Genomic DNA, 24,321 nt, shown 5'->3' on the forward strand with positions numbered 1-24,321 from the left:
TTAAAAGCTTCTGGGAAATGAATCTACTCTCTGGGCTGGTCTCAGGATTAATCTTCACCAGGTAAAGTTACTGGAACAAAGGAACATTTTAACTAACACCCATGGAAAAAATTCTTTAGCTCCATTAAATTTTTTTAGGCAATTCCTCCCAGAATGATTCTGAATTGCTTCACTGAGATGGAGTTTGCACTTCAAATGAGAACAAAGTAAAAAAGAAATGCCACAGTAGACAAAGGATCAAGTTTAAATACGAAGTCAATGAGTCGGTACAAGAGTATAGGAGAGTAGTCACGATTCTCTGGTTGTCCCAGAGACACCGCTTGAAGAGGAGGAAGATGGGAAACACACAGCTCTAGTTTATAATCTGGCTTGGTCATGGACACCCCATACTATGACAGACTAGCCCGGGAGTTTCACTCCTGCTGATTCATTTGCAAAGTGAACAAAATTAAAGACAAAGCAGAGCGTTTTTTTCCTCTCCAATATCACGGATGGCCTAGAGGCCAAACCCCCTAAACTTACCAATTCGGCAGCGGCTGACAGGTCTAGACTTTGTAGTTTGCCTGCCAGCTCATCCAAGAGGCGGGCCTGTTCCTCTTGTTTTTCCTTGAACTGGGACTCTCGCTCCATCATCAAGTGTTCTACTCTGTCTCGAGTGAGCATCGACTGCTCCACAGTGCTGTTGGAGTCTATGGTGGAGGCATTCACCCTCTCCTCAGCCTCGAGGGACATCTGGAAGTACTTGGTGATGCTGTCCAAGGCGCCTAAGCACAAAATGGAACTGCCCAGTTAGTTCCCTTGGACTCAGTCTCCTCATTAAGCAGTGTCTGTACTGGGTATCTTCCAGCCCTGAATTTACTGTGTGGTTTTGTTTGAAAATTCAAGAAATAAAATCTTTATGGAGAAAGAAATACAACTTTCCTCTCACGATCAATGAATATACTTTGTCCCATTAGCACCTCCTCTGGCTCTAGAGGACGCCAAACATCTGGATGGAAAATTAAGTGAAGCATGATGTTGTTTCTACACAGGCCAGCATCCAGTTCTTTCTAAGCAGCTGGTGTCAGGCAGCCTGTAAGTTACATGTCCAGCTAATTTTTCCCTTCCTCAGGCATTTATTTAGATCCACTCAAATGGTTTGTATTATATACATAAAACAGTATGACAAGTTTTGGCTTGAAGGACCTACCCAAAAAACAAATAAGTGATCATGCATTAAACAGGATGGATAGTGTGATCTGATCTATTTCTACTTTCTTTTGCTTTTTGGGGGAGGGTTCTATTATGGACTACAATAAAAGATGAAGGATTTGCCAAAATTATTTCCTGACCAAGCAATATTCTTGAATGTAAGACATTTGCAGAAGTATCAACTGAATTTCTTAACTATTCAAAAGAGCCCCTTTCCAAGCAAAGCCAAGGAGACTAAACCACTAACTGAAAAAAATCAGGAAACAAATGCCATTCCAATGAAATGAATACTGCTTTCTCCCCGGGACCTCTACTGTGCCTCTTAGCCTCTCTGTGGCCCAGGTCCCACATTTATAAAACGAAGACTTTAATTCTCATTTGTGTCAGAGATTCAATGAGAAAAAGCTTTAAAATTATTAGAAAGCACTCAATTTTTTTTTCTGAAAGTGCCGTATTAAAGAGGTCAGACAGATGGTTAAATCCATGGTTCAGGATTGACTCTTTGCACAGAAAATGCTCACCCCGAATATCTGAGTTTTTGATAAATTCCAATTGTTCAGCAAGCTCCTTCACGGTGTTGTCTAGGTTTTCCACTTCTGTCTGCAGAGAATCTAGCTCTTTGGCTGTGCTGTTCCTTTGTGATGCCGTGTCAGATAATTGCACTTCTACTTGAGCCATCTTTTCCGTAACATCTTTCGTTAGTTTCCTGTACAGAGAAGAGTAAGTTTACCCAAGTAAAATAAACCAAAGGGGAATTCTGAAGCCTCATTTTCACATTTTCTCCTAATACTGTATCCATTACTCTGTACTTTCAAACCAATTCAGTAGTTGGTAACAATTTATCCCTTAGTACTGGTTTTATCTCCTTATCAAGAGACTGTACTAAGTCCAACACATTTTCTTTCTTCAAACATGTTGAAGAAAAGCACAGAAGCACCTCTCAGCTGTGCTGTGGCAGATGGACCATTTGAAGGATTCTGGATTTCTGCTGCAGTATGAGCACGGGTCCAGACTGTGGAGTTCCAGCTCCGCACGAAAGCGGCTTCCAGCCCGTTCAATCCCATAAACTCAAAAGACATAAGTGATTCCAGTGCAGAATTATGCCTTCCAGCCCCTGCCAAAAATATGCTTATCTGAACCTCAGGGATCTCCTGCAAGATGGAACATGCAGAAAGGAAGCCCCACAGCCAGCAGGAAGCTAGCAGGAGCCAGTCTGCTGGTCACGCAGGAGCCGGCAGGCTGGTCACGCAGTTCCCCCTGTAAGCAAGGTCCATCAAAGGAGCCTCCTTCCAACAACAAGCAACACTTTTATTTTTTATAAGGAAGAAGGTAGCATCTACTGAGAAAGAAATATAATAACATTTAATTTTTACAATATTTCATTTGGAATCTAAACTGCATTTTGTTCAGTATCTTTCTATCTCCAAATCTGTACTTTGGGCATCTACATGTATAGTACGTGTACATACAGTGTGTGTGTGTGTGTGTGTGTGTGTGTGACTATGAAAGTAATCTCTGAGAAGATCACTGCTCTGGGTATGACTGGGTCATCTTACTGAATATAATTGTCTTCTCAGGAATATAACAGTATGAAAAACTGGGAAAGTGTAGAGATGCTGAAAGGTTGAGGGCCACTAGAAAAATGATATTTAAGGCTGAGATAATACCATGCCCCAATTCAGAAAATAAATACTTAAAAGGATTTGTACGTTAAATTACATTTTAGAAACCCAATGACTTTTTTCCTGAGGCTATTATAGTTTCTTTCTTCAGTGCTTTACTCTTATTAATCTGTTGATTCACAGAAAGCTTTCATTTCTTCTCAGCTCTCATACCACGTTACAACTTAAAAAAAAAAATCAAATTGAACATTGCATATTTTTAAATAGTGCCACTTTGGATCCTAAAACACGCAGTCTTGGATATCGTATTGAAAAAAGATCAGTGAAACTAGTTTTCCTGAGATGCTTACCATCTACCTGACTGTAAGTTGAAACGAGCTGTTTCACGAGTGCAGTCTCTCTCCTGGACGGCTCTCGAAGGACACCATAGTTTTTTGTTCTCCCTTAGGCACATGAGACCAAGGCCAAGAATCACTGCCTAAATAGGCTTGCACTCAGACCACGGCCTCCCAAAACTCTTCGTTCTGTGTTAGGAGGCTGAGCGGCACCACAGTCTTTTTGATGAGGTGAAACTCCTCATTAAATGCATTACCCCACAGAGACATTACACAGCACCAAGGGCAACCACATGGTCTTGGACACAAAACCTGAGCTTTGAAGTAGAGGGACCCGTTGCTTTAAATCGAGAAGGTCTAGAAAACACCTTCTGCAAGGAACTTGTGCTAATGTCAGCTGTTCCCTGCCTGCTTCTCATACATCATGTTGAGATGAAAAGTCCATCTGGCGTCTTAGAGATGCTGACTACAGTCCCATCACACAAAAAATATTCCTGTGGTTCTGTCATAATGTAAAATCACCTCAGTGTATAGGATTTAGCTATGAAACAGTCCCCTTGCTCATGCCAAATGGTGAGTCTGCAATTAAAAAACACAGCTCTTAAGGAAACACAAACACTTCCTACCCCTTCCTGCTTTGTCTTTGTCCTTCAGCCTAGCACTGATGGTGCGGGTTTTGGTAAAGGCAGTCGGAGTATTTGAGAGCATGAGAGATACAGCTCGGAGAAATGGTAGAAAAATGATCCCTGAGAAGTTAGGCACCACTCAGCTCAATTCTCTCTGCTTTCATTGGCAAAATAAACACTGCCCAGTCAGAGAGGGGTTTACCTAGAGAAGGGCTAAGAGGAGGAGTTTTCAGTGTAGAGAATTGTTACAGTTCGATGAATGAAGCACTGTTGTGGTGGACCAACGGCTGAGCAGCGGAAGGAACTCAGAAATTGGAGTCTTATTTGTGGTAATGGAATTTCCCTGGCAGTAACAAAGCATACAGGAACAATTCATATTTATAATGCTTTTTGCAATTACATTATCCATTTCATAGATCAATCCTTTTGTTACTCTGTACGGTAAAGGCCACATTATCTGCCACTCCTCCACAGGAGAGGAAGGAGAGGCTCAGGAATAAGCGAGTCATTCAAGTTCACAAGCCTAGCAAGGAACCGAGCTGGGACTCGTGGATCCTCTGCCTCCGAATTCCATGTTCTTGCCATTCTACTGCCTTAGAGCACCATTTGCAAAGAGAAGCGCCGAACACGACACGCACACATTCTATACGCAGCCTCCACAGATCTGGTCCCCAGTGAGGGGCCGACATTCACGGACCCAAATGCCCAGAGTAAAGACGGCTGGGAAGTGAATGGCCAGCATCTGTTTGTCCTCACATGACTAACCACGCCTTCGGACGGAAGCACCACGCCAAGGCATCGCTGCTGCTTATTATTAAGTTGAAATAATACCATGAATTCTTACGCAAGCTCATTAACTACTCACTCTGCTTCCTCAAAGAGATTCCCAATGTTTTTCAGCGGCTCGGCGGCTGGACTCTGGGCCAGGATGTCTCTGATCTCATTGACTTTCTTCTCCACTGAGTCCATAGTCTCCCGGTACGGCCCGATCACACCACTGATCTTCAAGGCCTGGGCTTTCTCCAGGAACTTCTGGGTCTTGTTGGTCAGCTCAGTGATGATCATGTCCCAAAGAGCAAAGCACTGGTGGCAGGGAGTGCAGTCGGGGAAGACCCCCGAGTACCCCCGTGTGCACTTGTCACAGCGTGGGCCCTCGACACCCTCGATGCAGACACACTGGCCGCTGGACTGGTCACACTGCGGTGTCTCAATGCCCCTGGGGTCACACTCACAGGCTGGAAGGGAAACAGCAATGCTCGCTCATCTACTGGGTCACACACTGCAGTGACAAGGTCTGGCATTTAGAATCGTCACTGTCACAATGGGAAGGTGTCAACCACTGATGACCATTTACCAGCGGCTGCTGTAGTGACTGCAGCATCTTCGCCAAAACATTCATCACCTCAACCCTCGCTGACAGTTCTTAACGATAATAGAACACAAACATTTCTTTGTAAGGTAACAAACACTTCTGCGCCTGGCATTGTAGAAACGGTTTATACACATCAATCATCTCATTTAACCCTGTCAATCACCCTGTGGGACCTGTTACCCACCCCAAGTCTTACAGCAAGGAAATGGCTGAAACCCGATTCAGACTTAGCACTTTGCAACTCCAGAGCCTGCGCTGTTAAGCTCTGTCCTGCCTCTGCCTTCCTCTTCCTCGGACTTTCTTTGGATCCTATCAATATAGACGATTCCGGTGACGTCTGATGCTGTGATGCATCTGGCGTAAGATACAACACAAACGAGCCGCTCCTAACACACCTCACCCTCCCTGGTCCCCAAACGGAAGGATGGATACTTGGAGAAATGCAACAAACTTGAGAAAATGAAAAGTAAATCAGAGAGAAGTCACAGGAATTCTAAGTATGTAGTTCCAAGGCTTTCCACTGGACGTAATCTACCTCTTGGGTATCTGCCATTGTGAGATCCACCCCAGCACTACACGCACAGGCTCACAAACTCTCAGAGTGATAGAAGGGACCTGGGGAGCCACTCAAGTCCCCATCTCTCGCTGGCCCAGTAAGGTTGGCATTTTAGGCGGATTCCAACGGTACAGAGTCAAATTGGCGTGCTTGGCCAATGGACTGTGACTGACATTACTTGTCACAATGCCTGTGCCACTGACGCCTGGCTTAGAGTCCCAATTCTCAGGTGACTAACTCATTTTATCAACGCTCGACATTTGTGAGTATTTGTATAGTGTTTGAATAACAAAAAGCCTGTACACACATCTTACCTCTGGCCTTCAATCCTTTCTGGAAAAAGGTGGGGTAAAAAAAATAACAATTAAAAAAACCCCCAAACAAACAAATATCTTGTTTTCTTAACTAGACTGAGGATTCCAAGGGCAGGGGTCCATCTTCAACCATTTTTCCATTCTCAGCACCAAGCACGGGGTTAACCTGCGAACTGGAGTTCAGCTGTCTTTGCCCAACGAGGCCCTAACCTCATTTTTGGTACACGCATGCAAGGGACATTTACATGCCCCTATAAAATAATCCTCCTAAAATGTCAACCGTGACAAAGAACAACAGATTCATATTCTCTCAAAAATCTTTATAAAATCTTACATTTTAAGATTTTCTAGTCACTAGCTACGATCTGCCTCTGCAAGACTTTCTAACGCAACATCTTCCAGAACCAGTTTCACTGATGGCCCTGAGAGCTGCTCGCAAGGCCTCCATCCTATAAACCCAGGGAGGTGTTGTGGCCTGTCCCATTCCATTGCTTTCTCTCTCCATTGCCTTTGTTGGCCAACTACACTCCAAGCTGTCAAGCTGCAAGTTTGAGTAGCACAGTGCTATGTTCAGGGCACAGCTGTGGGCTCAGGCTGCCTGGCTGAGTCCTGCTTCCCCACATGCCAGCTGTGGGGCTCTGGGCAGCAAGGAGACTGAATCACCGTTTCCACGTCTGTAAAAAAGGGGTAATGATTACCCCTCCTTCACCGGAGTGCTTTCAGGATGAAATAACAATTCTAAACTGCTTCAAGGAGTGTCTGACCCATAGCAGGCACTCAGTAAATGTTCTCCTTACTGTCATTTGCTGTATCCATGCAAATGTCAGGTGGCCTCCTGCTCAAAGACCTGCTTGGTCACATTTCCACTGGACAAAGGGGAACGAAAAGTTGTCATGGCCCTTCCTTACATTTATCTTTTTATATTTGTGAATAACATCATGATATGCAAATATTTGAAATTTGGAATATTCTCAATCTTTAGGATCTAAAACATATATGTGTATAGTATTCTCTTGGTGCCTTGGGTTTTCAAAAAGCTTTTCTCCCTTAAGCATATTGTTTCTTTCCAGGCACGTCAGGCATGTTTCATGTTTCCTGTGTTCTTCTGGGGCATTGTCACGAGTCATGAAACAGTGTAGAGGAGCTGGAGGACACATTTAAGTGTGTTCCCTAGATCATTAGTTCTAGGACACGTTCCCGGAAATAAGAGTTCCATAATCCAGTAGGTTTGGGAAATTCTACATCGTTCTCTTAAAGAGTCAAAACAAACATCAGCAAATTACAGACTCAGAGGAGGTCTGTGGGAAAAGCCCTGTTTCCCATTTTTTCACCCAGTCATATCCCACACTCATTTGACCACGGAATTTTTTCTAGCGGAATGCCTAGTGATGCCCAGAGATTTAATGAAGACGACTTGGGACAACCACTGCCTTCATCAGTTTCTGAGATCAGGAGAATAGGAAGAACTTAGATGGTGCTATGTCTGAAGGCTGATGCTGTTTAGACTTCAGGAATGGATTTCCATGTCATCTGGTAAAATTAAGTCACCTTCCAAAGAGCGAGGTACCTGGGTTACCTCAGTCCTTGCCTCTCAAACTTAGGCACGCAGCAGAATCAGCTGGAGGGCTCATGAAACACAACTGCTCCCCGACCCTCCACCTGCAGATCTGGAATCAGTAGGTCTGGGGTGAGGCCTGGTAATCTGCATAACAGCTGCCAGGTGAAGCCGAGGTGGCGGGTCACTACACAGCATCTTGAGGAGTACTGACTATTATTTTCCCAGCTGTTCCAGCCTTCCTCTTATACATTAATGTGTCTGTTTAGGGGTGAAAGAGTGTGTGTGGCCTGCAGCATTATGCCTTTGGAAGTTCAGCAATGCAGGCTGATGCACGAACCGGAGGACCTGTGTAAGCAGAGGTCCTTAATGATGCCATTTAGTCAATGAGCCTCTCGGTCTGCTCCTGCCAGCGGGCCCACGGCTGCCTGTGTGGGGTCTATGGGTCTCAGGAGCTTGTGCCTACTTTACCATCCCCTGCAGGCTTGGGACAACTGAGGCAGACGCTGCACATGCTTTCAGCTTGCTTGAAAAATTATTGCTTTTCCATAGATAATGCAAAGGTATTATTTAGTTCAGTCCTAAAGAAGTTTTTACTGGATTCATGCTTGGGACAAGGAAATGTGTGCATATGTTTATTTTTAATTTTGCTAATAATGTTTCATTCATTTCATTGGTAAAGGCATGTCTTGCTCTCATTTTGTCATGGACATCTTTGAGGGGGAAAATACTGGCCCCAAACTGTACGGTTTAAAAGGCAAGGGATCTCCCATTAAGGTTTGCCTCATTTGTTTTGTACACGACCACATTTTTTTTTCCCACAAGGAGAATACTGAGCCGTGACCCAAGTCTTTCTAGCATACTGTTACCAAGGTGGCACCAGAACGTCTAAAGTTGCACCGTCCAACAAACCATTTCAACAGAAAGATTTGCTATTGAAGACATACTTGGCAATTAACTACATAATTTGAGAAAAGTGGTCACGTTCTTTTCCCATAGCTCCATCTAATTTTGGAGGATACCTGTCCTTGTCCTTTCTGATCTCTGGACCCTGTGCCTTGTCCCTTGAAGGCCAGCATTCTGAAGGGCCAGCAGAGCTTCAGCTCTCTCCAGAAGACAAGGACCGGTTCAGCTCAACTGACCAACAGTCCTTTCCTTTTATTGAAAAGGAAAGAATCACATTTCACAGACTCTGGAGTGCAGTTTCATCATAGAAAACATCGATCCTGAACTTTCTCTGGAAGGATACCAAATGACTACTCTAACATGCATTAGGTTTTAATTTCAAACGGAAGCTGGGAAACTGCTAAAGCTCCTGTGGACATGCCTCCTTCCCTGCCTATTGAGTTTCCAGAACTGCGTCTCTAATGGGATCACCTGGGAGGCAAGCATCAGAAGCCTCACACTTACAACCTTGTAAAAAGAACCCCCAGGAGTTTTTCTGACTGAAGCAGAAAAGTTGGTTCTCACTTGACAATTTAAAACTTCACGGACACTAATATTATGAAGGAGACTCTCCGATGATCTCTCACACTCACTGGGACCTATGACATTCCAGACTAACGGTTCAGGCAGTGTCCGACAGGTCCGTGGATTTTCTCCTCTCTGAAGGGAAACGGACGGGAGTCCAGGTGGACCTGCAGCTCGGCACTGCTTTAAGAAATGGGATTGCTGGGCAGAGGATCAAAAACTTTCTCTTGGAAAAGACAGTGTATACAGCAAAAGTGAACAAATCATGAAGAGGAAGACTAGCATTTTAAAAATGAGACAGTAATCATTTTAATGTGAGTCATAAGAATTCTACCTTCACCTATAAATACATTCTTTGTTACGTAGCCAGTATGTTTCCTCTGTTTTTACTAAGTTTTCTCATCATTTAAAACAGGACCTCTGAAAGGTAGGTAAATGAAGACTATCGCACCCATTTTATAGACCTTGAGGTCTGGAGGAAAACACTGGCAAGTCAATGCCAGAATGGGAAACAGCTTATGTACCTCTTCACCAATAGGTACAACTTTCCTGCTTTCTTTATATCCTTCCCTCTCCTTCTCCAGACTTCCTCTGCCCACTGAAGAAAGTCCATCCTCAAGTGACTTGGCATCCAAGGCTTTTTACAATCTGGTGAGACCAAATCTCTCCATGACTCTCCAGTAAGACGGTTTCCTGAGGGCGCCCCCACCCCCTTTTCCAGGATAGTAATTCCCTCTCTAACTATCACTGCCATCGAGGAACCACCAGGCCTGACTTCAGATCCCAGCTTTGTCCTCACTTGTAGTGTGTCTTTGGGCTAGTCACTTAACCTCTCTGAGCCTGAGATTTCTCAGCTGTGAGATAGAGATGATACTCACCCACGGGTTGGTTGTTGTAAGAATAAAATCAAGAATATGCATGTAATCGCCCTAAAAGTGCTCGGCACACAGCGAGAGGAGCCTCTGTAAATGGCCACTGGAGCTAACCTTTCCCGTGAAACCTTGCCGAATGACTCCAGTTCCTACGGGTCTTGCCTCTGACAGTGAAAAGGCCTGCACCACTTGTTTCCTGCCTCCTGCCATCGTGAGATGACGCACCCACTTCCCCAGGGACCCTGCAAACGCCTCCAGTTCAGGCGCCAGCTTTTCTCTGCTGAGTGTCCACCCCCCATGGGCAGCACTCAGTGTCGTGCTGGTTCCCTACGTTTCCTTTGGAAACTTCAGTCTGCCTGGGAACAGAGAAAGTGCTGCATCCTATGGTCAGGAACAGGGCCCATTCTCTTCTGCCATGGACCTTGTCTCAAAGGGACCTGGGATTCCAGGATTTGCTCGTGCTGAACGGTTTCCTGATACTTTACCTAGCATTTCCATTTTACTATAAGCAAGGGAAATGTTAATACTTTTTAATCTCTTAAATGTGATTTTCTTTCTCTTTACACTATCTCCCTCAGCCCAACTTTTTTTGATAATATAACTCAGTGATACAACCTTGGTTTTGAAATGCAAGTTAGAGAATGACTATGACCACACCTGCAGAAATGAGCTGGCTGTCTGGTCCAGGGGTCAGCAAACTTTTTCTATAAAGGCCCTGATGGTAAATATTTAGGCTTTGGAGGCCATATGGTTTCTGTCACGCAACTCAGCTCTGCCCATGCAGCCTGAGGCAGCCCCAGATGACACGGAACAAATGGCCTGGCTGACTCCACAGAAACCTGACTGACACAGAGTAAGCTGGATTTGGCACATGGTCAGTTTGCCTAACTCTGGTCTAGCCCAGCACTTAGGGCCAAATTCTGGGCTTAGGATTGTAGAAGACAAGTGTTCCCTCTCCTAACAAGAGTATGTGTGGGTCTCTCAAGAATCAAATTAAATTTGGTTTCCTGAGTCACACTGACAAGAAATAAAAAGGTGGGTGATTGTAAATGAATTCCAGGCTGAGAAAAGAATACAAGCATTGTAAACACTTATGTCTGAGCAAAGAAATGGACTTCATTTCTCTGCTAAAACACTTTGAAATGAAAAACAAGCATGCTGCCACTACCCAGCGCCCCCTACCTAGGCCCCACATTTCCAGTCTTTCTGGGGTTAAGAGACACTGCTTTTCCCAAGAGTCAGAGGCTCTTTGCTATCTGTGAATCAACAGAAAGATTCCTCATGTGACCGTGTGACTGGTGGGGGCACCACGCAGAGCTCCCAGCTGAGGTTTCCTCTGGCACGTTCGGTGGTGGGTGGATGAGATTCTCTCCCCATCCCAGCACAGTGGTGGGCTTGTTCAGACTTGGCACGACTGGCCAAGAGCCCCAACCCGCCTGGACAATAGGAACATTCAACAATTTATAAGTTTGAGGCTCAACTCATTTGTCTTTTACATAACTACATTTTTTTCCCCATAAGGAGAATACTTAGCTATGATGTAAGTCTTTCTATAACCTTATTGTTAATGAGATGGCACCAGAAAGTCTAAATTTGTACCCTGTTCAATGAAGAGATTTGAAATGGAAGACCGGCGATTACTTATGTAATTTGAGAAAAGTGGTCATGTCCTTTGCCCAAAGTTCCACCTAATTTCGGATGACATCTCTTCCTGTCCTGCTGATTGCTGGACCCAGTCCCTTTGAGTTTCGTCCTCCCATTTCCACTTGTGACTACCTTCCAGTACATCTAAGAGCCCTGAACTCTGTGTGCTTCTGCATGTTGTCTCCACCATATCAAATCTTCCCGGTCCTGCTCCTACTGCCCGCCTGCACGCACAAGCCCTGGGGATGGCAATGAGTCCCCATTGTTCAATCAATTCTCACTCTTTCTGGGTGTTTTGTACGTTAGGAGCTTCTTCCATATGGTGTCAAAAGCACGGGGGTCCCAATAGTTTCTACTGCAACGGGCTGCCCTTTCTTCTGGAGAAAATGAACAAAGGAGTTGGCAAACATCGATGCCATGGATTTCACTCTTCGCAAAGTGTCTAAAACACGATCAACTTTTGACCCAAACCCGTTGATACTGTTCCTAAAAGCCACAATTTCTCTGGCACATTGAGAGCTGAAAGTTTAAAGCAAAGATTAAAGGGTAAGGGGGTAAATTTCTGAGGACTAGATGAACAATTCTCTGATTGACTCTGATTCTGGGGAACAGGCCTTTCCTACTAACAAAGCTTAGACCGAGCAAAAGGTCAGAAAGCTTTGGCAGCCAAAGCTATTTTTCCAATGACACATGCTGATAGAATCAGGCCATAAGCAACGATAGAACCATTATCTGGGAAAAATCAAGTCCCTGGGGCGCTAAGGCCATTACAAGATTGAGGAATTGAACAGAACAGTGGTTAGAACTCTGGAGAAGCCAGATTTGAAGCAGGGTTATACTTGCAGAAGACAGCTTGGAGCAAGTGCTGCGCTGAATGCCACAGTCCTTCTAGGGGAGGTGAGAAAATCAGCTCCATTTAAGAACCAACACTGGGGCTGAAGAAGGATGAACGAAAAAGTACCTGTTTATTAACACAGCAAACATCGTCTCCTCTGTGGAACAAACCTTAATCTAATCTGTCTGCCCAAATCCTTCTAGCTAAATTGGAAGGGCCTCAATTGGAAAAACAAATCACATGCCTTTTGTTCTGGTCTTGTCCACTGTTTGAAATTTTCCTGCTGTTAAGGAACAGCCCTATTGACTGAAGGAACACACTGTTTCTAGGCTTCTGACCTCTGATAGGAGATCCTGAATGAACTGCTAACTTGAAGATCTGTGTTATTTCTTGCTACAGTTATATCCAAGAAAGAAAAAGGTCATTTTTTAAAATTTAGAGTCCAACAGGGACCTAGAATTTCAGATGTGTAACAAAGAAAAACAAACAAAGAAAATGTGTAACAAAGAAGAAATACGAAACTATAAAAGATATTTATCCATAGTTATCAATTTAAAACAGGGATGAAAACCCAAATAGGAAAGAATAGAAACAATCTATTAAAATCTTTTCCGTAAATGCTTTTACTTGAAGATATGAAAAGTAATCCAGCAGGTCATAAAAAACATTGCAACAGCATAAAAATTAAGCAATCTTTATGATTCATATGATTTTACAAGTTTTTGTTCTTAAAAAAAAAAGTCAGGTTTTCCCTCCTGGTCCTATTTGATTATAAGCCTAAGTGCGACTCTGGGTTTTATCCTCATTAACAGACTTGGAGCTTGTGTCACCTATTTGACTTCTTGTTCAAAGAGTCCCTATGACAACACCTCTGGTTCCCACTCGTAGGGACGTTACACAAAGCACAAATGCGAGGGTTCTGTCAGCAGCAGAGTCTACTTGACTCACTGGAATCAAACAATCTTACTTGAAAAACCATTTAGCTCTGCATGTAGTGAGGAGGAAGCTGGCCACAAAATACTGTTCACAGGGGGGAAAACTCAATTTAACCGAAATCCCCGATTAATGTAAGCCCATTTGGGTTAAAAGCATTTTAAAAAGCAATTTTGTGTATATCTGTGGTGTGTAAGTGTGTCTTTCTGCACAGAAACAAACAAACATTACCCCTGGAGAATGGAGCTGGAGAGATAAGCAGGCCCACTTTTTACTACCCACATATCTATAGGGCTAGATTGTTAGATTTTCTTTTTTTAAACAATGGGCATGAATTCTTTTGCAATTGAAGAGTTTTCATAGATAAATTAATTTGTGATGTGCTTAGAATTTACAAAATGCCCGAGCCGACATCTGTTCCCTCCACTCTGATCAGACACCACACCAAGATCGCCCACAGCCTCACCTCGGCACTCCACGTTGGGGTCTCCCCAAAAGAGCTCCTGGCACTCGCTGCAGGTGCGGCCTCCAAACCCAGGCATGCACTGGCACTGCCCTGTGAACTGCGGCCAGAAAACAGAGCTTGGTCAAGAGCGGCTGAGGGGCAGAAGCCAGCCTGTGCTTTCTTTGTCAGCTGCCAGTTAGGGGAGGTGGGACCCCGCCGTGTGCCTGAGACGGCCTCCACTTCCTCGACAAGAAAAGGGACTCATACCTCTATACTGGGTGCTGAGAGCCCCCTGCCAGTAATCTCCTAACTGCTTTTCTGCAACAGACGCTGGAAAGGCGCAGAGCACATTACTATTTATTTACATGTTTCTTCACAAATCAACTACAAGCCTAGGCCACCTGGGCCTCATCTGCCATGGGGAGCCCCTCATTCTGAGTGTGCGTCAGGAAACGAACACTTTTTACAATGCTGCGTATGGCTGTTTGTTCCTTTCAGGCTGTGTGGCTAAGAAAACAGCCTGATTCAGCAGCCCGGGATTGACGAGAAACAGCACAGCCCTTCCATTCTAATCTGAGTGTGCAGCTGGGGCCCCATATTAAAATGCTGTGGGTGCATCAGATGGGGCCTCCCAGTGCGGTTATGTAGTCCCAGCCAAGTGGGACAAGTGAGGGCTGACATCCAGTCTGTGCTGTTTGCCAAGCTGTGTGCCCTGGGGCAAGGCTGCCACCACAGGAGGGGGTGCCTTTCTCTAACTGGGGAAAAGGCACCAACTATCTGTCACCTGAACTCATAAAGGCATCTATCCTTATGCCATGACGGCGTCACCCCGGCCGGCCGTAGCACCTCACCTCATTACAAGACGTCCCGAAGGAATGAGCAGCATCACAGTTGCACGGGTCACACCCAGTCCCGCTGGCCAGCTGCCAGGTGTCAGGCGCACAGCGGTCACAGTTCTGTCCGACCACATTCGGAAGACACAAGCACTGGCCAGTAGCTTTGTCGCACTGGCATTCGGAGCCGTTACAGTGCTCCTGCACGGTGCCCAGGTAATTGCAGACACACTCTGAAAAAGAGCAGACAATTAGGTATATTGTCACATTCATAGAACACACAGGCAATGTGCAAAGATTAGCGCCAGCCCAATAGCTATGATGTTCCCCCTCCAGATTTCAACCTGGAAACGCAAACAAGCCGCGGAAGGAATAGAGATGATAAAATCTACAACTATTGTTCTTCGGAAGTTCTGATGATGTTCTGACATCTCCCAGGCAGACATGCCAACAGTATTTTCAAAAGACACAGATGTAATAAGCTGCTGGTAAATCATTTTAAAATTGAGGATTTAACGGGAAATAATAAAAAATATGTCATTGGAGTTGAGATATCTAGTGATTTCAAACTCTTGGCAGGGAGCAGCAGTAATGGATGTATCAGACAGAGCAGGTAGAAACCCTTTAAGCTACTACGGCTCGAAGGAATCCAGTCCTGCTGGTCCTCAACATTCCACACGTGTTTGGATCAACGAAGACAGGGGCCTGGGGGCTGGCTGTGCAGCAGGAGCAGGAGGAAATGCTGGCTGATCACTTGATAAGAGAGAAATATGGAGTCTGAAGGAGACTCTAGAGCTGTTACTTCTTACTTTTCCTTAAACTGGAAGGCTCTATCCGTCAGTGACAGAGAAAAGGTGTGGACCAATGGGTCCTAGCCAATCAGGTCCTGGGTAAAACATAAAATCAACACACTTTATTGGATGGCATTTATCATGGTGACAGCTACATAGTTTTTCCTTTTGGTTGTCTCTGTCAGGTACTGAGTCACGTCTTAAGACTTCAGTCCTGCTAGAAAATGAGGATGCAAAGAAAAAAAGAAAGATCAGTGTCATCTTCCTTTTGTTGAAAGTGAAATTTGACCTCTCTGAACAAGTGTATTCTCAAAGGAAATAAATCCCAGAAGAATGAAATGCCCCAACGCAGAAGAAAGTGGAAAACATTCCAAAGAGCGGGCAAAATGAACGTGCGTCTTACTCCGACAGTCCTGCTGGAGGGCATCCCCGTAATACCCAAAGCGGCACAGCTGGCAGTGCTCCCCTTCCGTGTGGTACAGGCACTTGAGGCACCTCCCCGTCTCCTTGTCACAGGCTTCTGGGTCTGTCGTGTCAATGTTGTGGTGACAGTGGCAAGGCTGACATGTGCCCCCAACCTCCGAGGGATTGCCAAAGAAGCCTGAGGCACAGTCGTCGCATCTGGAACCTATCAGCCATAAAACCAAGCACAACACCTTTAGCTCATGGACTGAAAGGTCTAGTCCATCCACGTTCCTGCCGAGAGAGCCAACCCAGGCTGTGCTGCGCTCCTCACAGCACCCATTACTGAGCCCGGGGTGACCACATGGTTTGGGGAGAAAAACCGGCTTCTAGTTTGAGGGGAAAGAAGTATTCTGTCCCCTGTAACACTGCTGCAGCCAGGCTCAGAGGCCACCGTGGGGCATGGACAGCTGTAAGAGTTCCAGTGCATGGCACTTTAGCTTCTCATTACACAGGGACGGAGCAGATTAGGAACAGATAATGACCTAGCAGGGGAAAGCTTATCTTGGCGTTAAATCCTAATCCAAGGATTACATTAACTGAAAAACCACTGCTCCTGGATGAAAAATGGAGTCCTTCATGATGACCAACTTCCCCGTCTAAGAAATCCTGAAACTACAGGCAAACATTTACTGAGCTGTGGATTAGCATAACTAGTATGTGAAAGGGTGGCATGAAGGATGAAACAAAGGGAGTTTATTTTCACACCTTACTACACTCCTTGAGTGTCACAGATAATGTGAGTATAACAAACAATGAAGAATGTACTAGCATTGACCGATTCAGTTATCTGGGGACCCCCAGGATGACATTCTTTTCTTCCTTCTGCCGAATGTTGGGCCACATCACTATTTTAAGACTCTTTGGCTAGGAGTTGGAAAGGAAAGGAGAAGTCAAATGTAAATTAATTTTTCTACTGCCTAATAAGAGAAGTGTTCACAGGGGTTCATTTATGGATTTACACAAGCTTGCTCTCGTGCTCTGTATTGTAACATTATCATAAAGACTCAAGAATTACTCTACCCCAAGCAGGAAAAGAGCATCTTTCTAGATTCCCTTCACTTTTAATTAAGGATTGCAAAAATGAAACTAAATTGGCTCACTCTTCACATCTATGTTCTTCATTAACAACTAACGCATGAAGGCACCTCTTTTCCTTCCAGAGTCTCCACATGACTTACCGATGTACCCAGGATGACAGACGCACGCAAGCTGTAAAGTAACAGGATCCTGATAGCAGCTACTGGCAAACTGGCGTCCGCTGTCGGGACCATCTGGGCAAGGACAAGGGCGGCAGTGATCTCCTGATCCAATGATGGGGTCACCATAGTAACCAGCCAAGCACCTACGTCAGTCACAGAAGAGAAGACCATGAGACAGAGTTGTGAGGAACCTGTCACAAAAAAGCTTTAGGAACTGTGTTCTTTGCTTGGGAATACTCACTCCCCATTCCTCATGGGTCTACATGCAGGACTTTCCATTGGAGCAGTGGTTCTCAAACGTTAGCTGCAATCAGAATCCCCTGAAAGGGCTTGTTACAACACAGATTGCTGGCCTCCTCCCGTTTCTGACTTAGTGGGTCCTGGGTAATGCTGAGGGTGCTGTTCTGGGGATCACACTCGCAGGGCTACTGCATTAGAGTGACACCCTGGCCTCACCTGGACCCTCCCTCACTCCCACATGCACCCTACTGTCCTCTGAGCTGCCTATCTGCCCTGAGCATTCTAGCCGGCTCCCTCCGTGCATTAAGGAGTCGGGTGGGGGCGGGAGTGAAGCTTGTGGTTGTTCTTTGCCTCTGCCTGGGAAGGTGACGGGTTGGCAAGCCCATGGTGGCATGATGCAATCCAGCCTTTTCCAGTAACAGAGCTGGTAAGGATGCTGTCCAGCTGCATGACTCTTGTGACTGTCTCTTGTGGTTTCAAACTTAGGCGGGGATGATGGATGCTATTTTTCAACTCCCAAACCCAGCAGGTCCCATCTCCTCTCCTCACAGATAAGAAACACTGGGTGGTTAAGTGATTTGCAAGGTTTACACAATTTGTTAGTAATGAGCCAGGATTTGAATTCAGCCTCCGGACTTTTCGCAAGGAATTATTTGACTATGTCATGGAACACGAATGGTACTTAGGTGACTTTTTTTACTTCCTAGAACATAAAAGCTGAAAGGAATTTGAAGATGATCTAACACAACCCAGTTATTCTACTAACAGAAAGTTGGATACTTGGAGAGGTGAGCTAATGCACTCAAGGTAATAAAGTGGGTTAGAAGCAGAACTGAGCTTGGAACTCAGGTCTGAGGATTTCCAATTCAGTTTGTTTTTCTTTATTCTTTCTCTCTTTCTTTCTCTCTTTCTTTCTTTCTTTCTTTCTTTCTTTCTTTCTTTCTTTCTTTCTTTCTTTCTTTCTTTCTTTCTTTCTTTCTTTTTTTTGAGGCAGAGGTAATATTTTTTAAATGGGGGGAAAAGATGAAGAGATAGAAGGGGAAAATTCTTCAGAGACAAATTATACACAGACATAATACGACAACATGTTCCCCAATTATATGCTGGGGGAATTGGCGGTGATGAAGCAATTGTGTACAACGGCTTCTGAGAAAGTTTTCTAGGTGGAATAAATCCAAATGCATCATGATAGAAACTGAGTGTTCATTTCCTGCCTCCCTGCCCACTTCCCACTTCGGGAACAATCTGAGCCTAGAGCTTCTTTTTAAATTCGTGGGGATGACACTAATTATCTTGGAAAAAGAAAAAGAATGATGAGAAATTGGCTCAAACCAGACAGCAGAATCAAACTAGGGCGAAAAATCTTTCCTCCTCCCACACCCTCTCACATTCTCCTGCAAGAAATCAAAATGCTTTACAAGTAAAATCCAAGAACAGTCATAAATATCAACCAAGCCATTCTCACAGGATGTTCGTATGAATACATTGCAGAGTGTGCTGATTTCAAATCGGCATGTGGATAACCACCTTTGTTTTCTGTTTCCCATCCCACTCTCATCTCCTTTATACTCTGGTTTGCTCATCTGTCTCATTTTCTCAAACTTATTTTCCATCTTCCATTGAAAGAACAATAATGGAAAACTTAATGCAGGAAACAAAAGATGACAGTAATATATTAATGCCTTCCTTTCAGTCTTGTATAACTGTTTCCTTGCTATCCTTTTACTACACGGTTTTGTGGTTGGAAGGAATAATTTTTACTCAAGGGAGTAATCACTGGAACTTCTAAATCCTTGAATACCCTCTAGCTTAGCCAAGAGCCACATATTTACTTTCATGCCATAAATTAATCACATGTTCAATTTTCACTAACGATTTCTTTCATCTGATCAGCAACTTTTGTACTGACTGAAGCACTTGCTGAGATTTTTAAAACAAAAAGCCTATACAGGGTGGATGGATATTAAAAGAGAAAATTTATTGACATGGAAAGTGGAGACTAGTACTCCAAAAAAAGGAGGTTCTGATAGCATGTCTGGCTTTCTTAATTAGCAATAAAAGTCTAAGTCAGCATGTCATTTTCTTATGTGGACTATCTCTTATCAGCTGAGCAGGACTCTAATGTCATTAGAAGCACATTCTATGTCCTATTCTTACTATTATCTACTGCGGTGCCTTGCATCCATAATAATTATCCAATTCACATTTGCTAATTGGAGAACAGATCTACTTTGCACATTTTATGTGGTCTCCTGGAAACTGTAGCTGCATAAAATGTTTAGAAAAACAAAGCTATTGAAAATGACTAATCCCGTTTGGATTGGGTTTCTACTTGGACCGAAATCAGGCATCAACATTTCACAACTCTCATCCTAGGCCAGAATCTGCTGAGACAGAGAGATGATTTCTGTACAGGTCTATGGTGACCTCTAGGATGACTCGCCAAGATGGCAGATTCATGTCGGGTTTGTTCTCTGCCATATTTCCAGCCCCAGAACAATGCCTGGCACATAGAAGGTGTAAACTAAATATGTATTGGATAATTGAATGAGTTCCTAGAAAATACTGAGGTGGTCAGAAATGAATGAGCCATCTGAAGTCTGGTAGAGGTTCATTCTGGGGTTTCTCTAAGATGCTGTTTGTTCAGCCAAAAATGATCTCGTTCTCTTACTTTCGAGAGGCCACGTCCACGTACCTTTCACAGTTATGACCCGTGGTGTAGTCCTGGCAGCTCAAGCATTCCCCTGTCACTGAGTCGCAGTCATCGGCGTGGCCATTGCACTGGCAGGGCTGGCAACTCGGAAATCCCCAGTACCCAGGTAAGCACCGGTCACACTGCCGAGTGTACACCCCCTGGAAACAGTGGCACTGGCCAGTGATGGGGTCACAGAAAGCATTGACAGATCCTTGCAGATTGCAATCACAAGCTGAAGAGAGATAGGCAACCGAGGAACCACATTGAGAAACTTATTACATGTAAACACATCCCTCATGCAAGCACCCTTGTGCCTAGTTCAGAACACTCATGGGCTCACGTGATCAACTTCCAGAATGAAGCACTGCTTCCTGAAGCTGTGGAACCCACACCAGTATTCCTCAGAAAATCATTACAATTCTTCTGATTAACCTACGTTTGCATCCACTGGGGCCAAAGCCAAAGGTGCCAGGAGCACATCTGTCACAGGTTCTTCCAACCACGTTTGGCCGGCACTCGCACTGGCCTCCGTTGGGGTCGCAGACGGAACTTAACGAGCCCTGAGGGTCACACTCACAAGCTGCAGGGGAAAGAGACACCAGAACCTGTGACACAGCAGCTGCTTCCCCCCAAAGAAATGAACGCAATACGTCACACCGGCTCTGAACTGGCCTGTCCCTTCCCTTGGGGCTCTTCCTGATCCTTTAATACCTGGGCATATTCAGAATTCCCATTTAATACAATCCCATCCCTGTGATAAGCAGGAGGGTACCACAGGAGGCTGAATTGGCAGATACAAGCAGTTTTTCTATGAAGAGTGTCATTTAGGTTTTCTCCCCTTGCCTTTAAAACTCAAATAGCATAGGACCTTAGACAAAAGCCCAGCGACCTCTGGGGCCTGCTCTGACCTTTCAAAGAGAAAAACAAACTTCAGTTATCCCAACTGCCCACCTGCCTATGGAAGCACTACATCCTCACGGATTTTTCCCCTGGTCCCCTGGTGTGTATTTCTTGACTATTGATCGCATTTGCAATGGTGCTCTATCAGTCAAATATTCTTAAAAAAAAAATAAAGACCAACGGTAGTTGAGATACTCTCGCCTTTGCGCTGATTGCCTCACATAGAGCGATAGGGCCTGCCTTCCACCATACGTCTTGGCGCCAAGTGCCCTCTGGGCTCTCAAGAAAGAGGGGGCAGAAGCCGCTACAGTAATACCTACCCAAGCCTGTCTGGTGTAACAGGGCAGAAATGCTAAAGATTATGTTTCTGCAAACGTCGGTCATCGGCGTTTTCACGACGCTTCTGCTGTTCTCCAGACATCGGTATCTCTGAAAGGTTTCCCAGGCACTGTTGGTGACCGACCCATCTGCTGAACCTCCCACAGTGAAGATGTCCAGTGATTTGCAGAATGGCATGAGAACAAGCTACGAAGACACGAGAACAGGAAAGTGTTCTTATGGTGGCGTCCCATGGCATCAGTTACAGCAAGTAAACACATAAAACCCCAAATGCTTCCTTGACTCTTGAAAAGGAAAAACTAGACTCATTCAATAAACCTGCCCATTCTTAAAATATTCTTTCCAGAAAAAGTTTAGATAGACCTTCCACAGTTTGATGGTTTTTGGAAATGTCATTTTTAAGACACTTCATATTTTCAGAAAGAATCAGCTTGAGTAAAACCTTATCAGAGGTTCGAGTTTTGCTAAAATAAATAAGCAAAGTGGCCTTGGAGGCAAAAAAACATGATTCTGCTGAGCCTCTCAGGGTTACCCCTCCACAAAACCCTCTGCAGAAGCAGAGGAACCCTTTCTGCCCAGCCCTCCCTGCACGTGTCAGAAACGACCTTGCACTTACGGAATCAATAAGTGTGTATGGACTCTCCACACTGCCATCGGAGGTGTACTGGGGCAGCTCTAACTTGACTGTGTAGTTCACACCCTTCTCAAAGCACACAGGGCGTGGGAGGACCACGTACCTGCCCCGTGACAAAAGAGAACAACAAAAGTCATCCTTTAAGTATCCGGTCAATCAAAGCTCTAGGCAATTCACTCCGAAGGAAGAAAGTCAATAGTCAGTATTTGGCTCTGGCTCTGAAGTGGTAACTGCACAACTCACAAGGCAAGACACCGGAAAAGAGTAATTTGCATATTAGTTCTATCGAGCTGCAAACCCCTGTCTCACTGACCGTGAGCCAGGTGACAAGGACACCACCTGGTTGTCATCATCGGGAACTGTGTTACCGCATCGGCTGCTGGCTGGAATCTTCCCAGGTCGCTGTACCGTGATGACAGCTTTTTCCCAGTGGTCGGGTAGCTGGAATAAGAAACAACAATCAAAAGGACCATCCATCCGCCCTGCCCACTGCTGCCTGTCTATGAAGACCTCTCTTGATCGATCATCTGCCAAGTTTAAATGAAAAACATTTGCTGGCATTTCCCTTCCCTCTTAACCATTTCCTCTGCTACTGCCTCTAGAACTGTCCCAGTTCTAGCCCTAATCCCTGAAACTGCCTCCCAGCCTCTCCCTATGTCCCTTTCTATCCATCTCAAAACACAGCTCAGATAATGACAACCCCCTGCTCAAAACCCTCCAATAGCTTCCTTTTAATACAGAGCCCAAGTTCATTTACTGACCCTGGCATTTTTCCTAACAGCATGTCCAACCATATCCCTTACCTATCTACGCGGAATGACTCAAAACACTCTCCTCTTTTCTGCTCATGCTTTTCCTGACTTCCTCTTAGGTCAAAATTTCATCTTAAGGCCGACATCTGATTCTTTGAAACATTCTGGCAGCCCCTGGCCCAGCCCAGCCGGTATGAACCTTTCATCTTCCATCACTGTTTATAGCGCTACTTGTACACTTTCCACCTTTGGTGTATCACTACAGCTAGGGGTGTGTGTCTGTTCCTGGGCAGTGCAGTCCGTAAGGGCAAGGAGAGGATCTGACACTTTCTCATCACCACCTCAGTTCTCAGCAAGGGTAAGTGCCGAAGGAAACTGAATTCAAGAAAAATGTATTTTTCACTTCCATGGAGGCTAGAAGTCAGAGAGAGTTTCCCCTATTCCAGTGTAATTTCCAAGTTTCACAAAACCATTGTGTCCATTAAAAGAAAGATTTTTCTACCAATATTCTCCCCAACCACAATAGTTCACCGAGGGTTTACCTGTGGCTCATAGCGAATTAGGATGTCGTATTCCATGGAATATGGTATATTGTCAATGAAAAACTCCAAATAAGCCCCTTCGGGCACTTGGACGAAGCCAGCTCCAGTCCAGGAAGGAATCCGGTCCTGCACATACAGCCGCTCCACTATGCTGACCCCCTGAGGACAATGAAATTCAATTAAATGTAATAGTCACAGAAATCTGAAGTCACCCGAAGGTCCAAAACTGTAGATATTATCCCTAGTTCTGCGGTCACATTTTCCCAGCTGACTGTAAAAAGTTTTGATATATAAACAGCAAATTGGTTTCTTTTTGGTTTTGGTTAAGGTAGTCTTGGGACGTTGGAGATGGGACTCAAAGGTCTCGTGCAGACTTTCTATGATGTCACCAGGGGAATGAACATAAAGGAAGGAAAGAGAACATCGTAACTGCTGTTACAAGCGAGCCTAGGAGTGACAAGGGATTTCCCAGATTTTCCACAAGGTCAGTCCAGTATCGACTGGATTTATTTCTGTCTGTCTTTCTCATTGGCATTTGTTTGAAGCGCCAAGTACAAGTGAAGAAACTTGATATAGTCATGAATGTTCACTAGAGATGAGTTAATTCTGACCGTCACTGAGAATGAGCATTGATCAATTTGAATTGCTTAATTCCAGCATGCATTTGAGTTTGTTCACAGGATTATATATAATACCTGTGATTAGTCACCTCCAAAGATGAAGTCCTTCATTTCCCATATGGATGTGTGTACGGCTTTACCATCAAGAGGTGGTATCTATGTTACCAGCCCTTGAAACTGGTCTGGCCTTGTGACTTGTGACTAAAAAAATGTGAGAAAGTGACGTTCTGGGACTTCTGAGCCCAGGCTTTAAGAGACTGAGCAGTTTTGGTTTCCTCCTTCTTGGAAACTAGACACCTTCTTGGAAGCTAGTAAGAAATCTCACGATGCCGACCCACGGTACTGTGAGGCAGCTCAGGACAGCTGCACGGAGAGAGAGATCATGCAGAGAAAGACGCCCAACCAGCACCAATTGCTTCAGCCATCCAAGCTGAAGTGCCAGACACACACTGTAAGCCACTAAATTTTGGGATGGCTTGTTACACAGCAATTGATAAATGAACCCATATTCTCTCTGAGTACTCTACTAGATCAACAATAA

At 44.7% G+C, this 24,321-nt stretch overlaps 1 protein-coding gene across 1 annotated transcript in view; it reads right to left on the minus strand.

Moving 5' to 3' along the window:
- The window catches only part of LAMB1 (laminin subunit beta 1), a 66,785-nt gene that overhangs the window by 11,084 nt on the left and 31,380 nt on the right, over positions 1 to 24,321 (minus strand). The window contains exons 15-27 of the mRNA XM_033088138.1: positions 23,161 to 23,319; positions 22,180 to 22,307; positions 21,849 to 21,969; positions 21,214 to 21,418; positions 20,430 to 20,573; positions 19,994 to 20,225; positions 17,038 to 17,201; positions 15,798 to 16,022; positions 14,622 to 14,836; positions 13,792 to 13,888; positions 4,640 to 5,009; positions 1,713 to 1,897; positions 523 to 764 (exon numbers count right to left, since the gene is read on the minus strand). Of these exons, the coding sequence (XP_032944029.1) occupies positions 523 to 764; positions 1,713 to 1,897; positions 4,640 to 5,009; positions 13,792 to 13,888; positions 14,622 to 14,836; positions 15,798 to 16,022; positions 17,038 to 17,201; positions 19,994 to 20,225; positions 20,430 to 20,573; positions 21,214 to 21,418; positions 21,849 to 21,969; positions 22,180 to 22,307; positions 23,161 to 23,319 (2,487 nt within the window). The remainder of the gene's footprint in view (positions 1 to 522; positions 765 to 1,712; positions 1,898 to 4,639; positions 5,010 to 13,791; positions 13,889 to 14,621; positions 14,837 to 15,797; positions 16,023 to 17,037; positions 17,202 to 19,993; positions 20,226 to 20,429; positions 20,574 to 21,213; positions 21,419 to 21,848; positions 21,970 to 22,179; positions 22,308 to 23,160; positions 23,320 to 24,321) is intronic.

Source organism: Rhinolophus ferrumequinum, chromosome 20, assembly GCF_004115265.2.
Source record: "Rhinolophus ferrumequinum isolate MPI-CBG mRhiFer1 chromosome 20, mRhiFer1_v1.p, whole genome shotgun sequence".
Taxonomy (NCBI): domain Eukaryota; kingdom Metazoa; phylum Chordata; class Mammalia; order Chiroptera; family Rhinolophidae; genus Rhinolophus; species Rhinolophus ferrumequinum.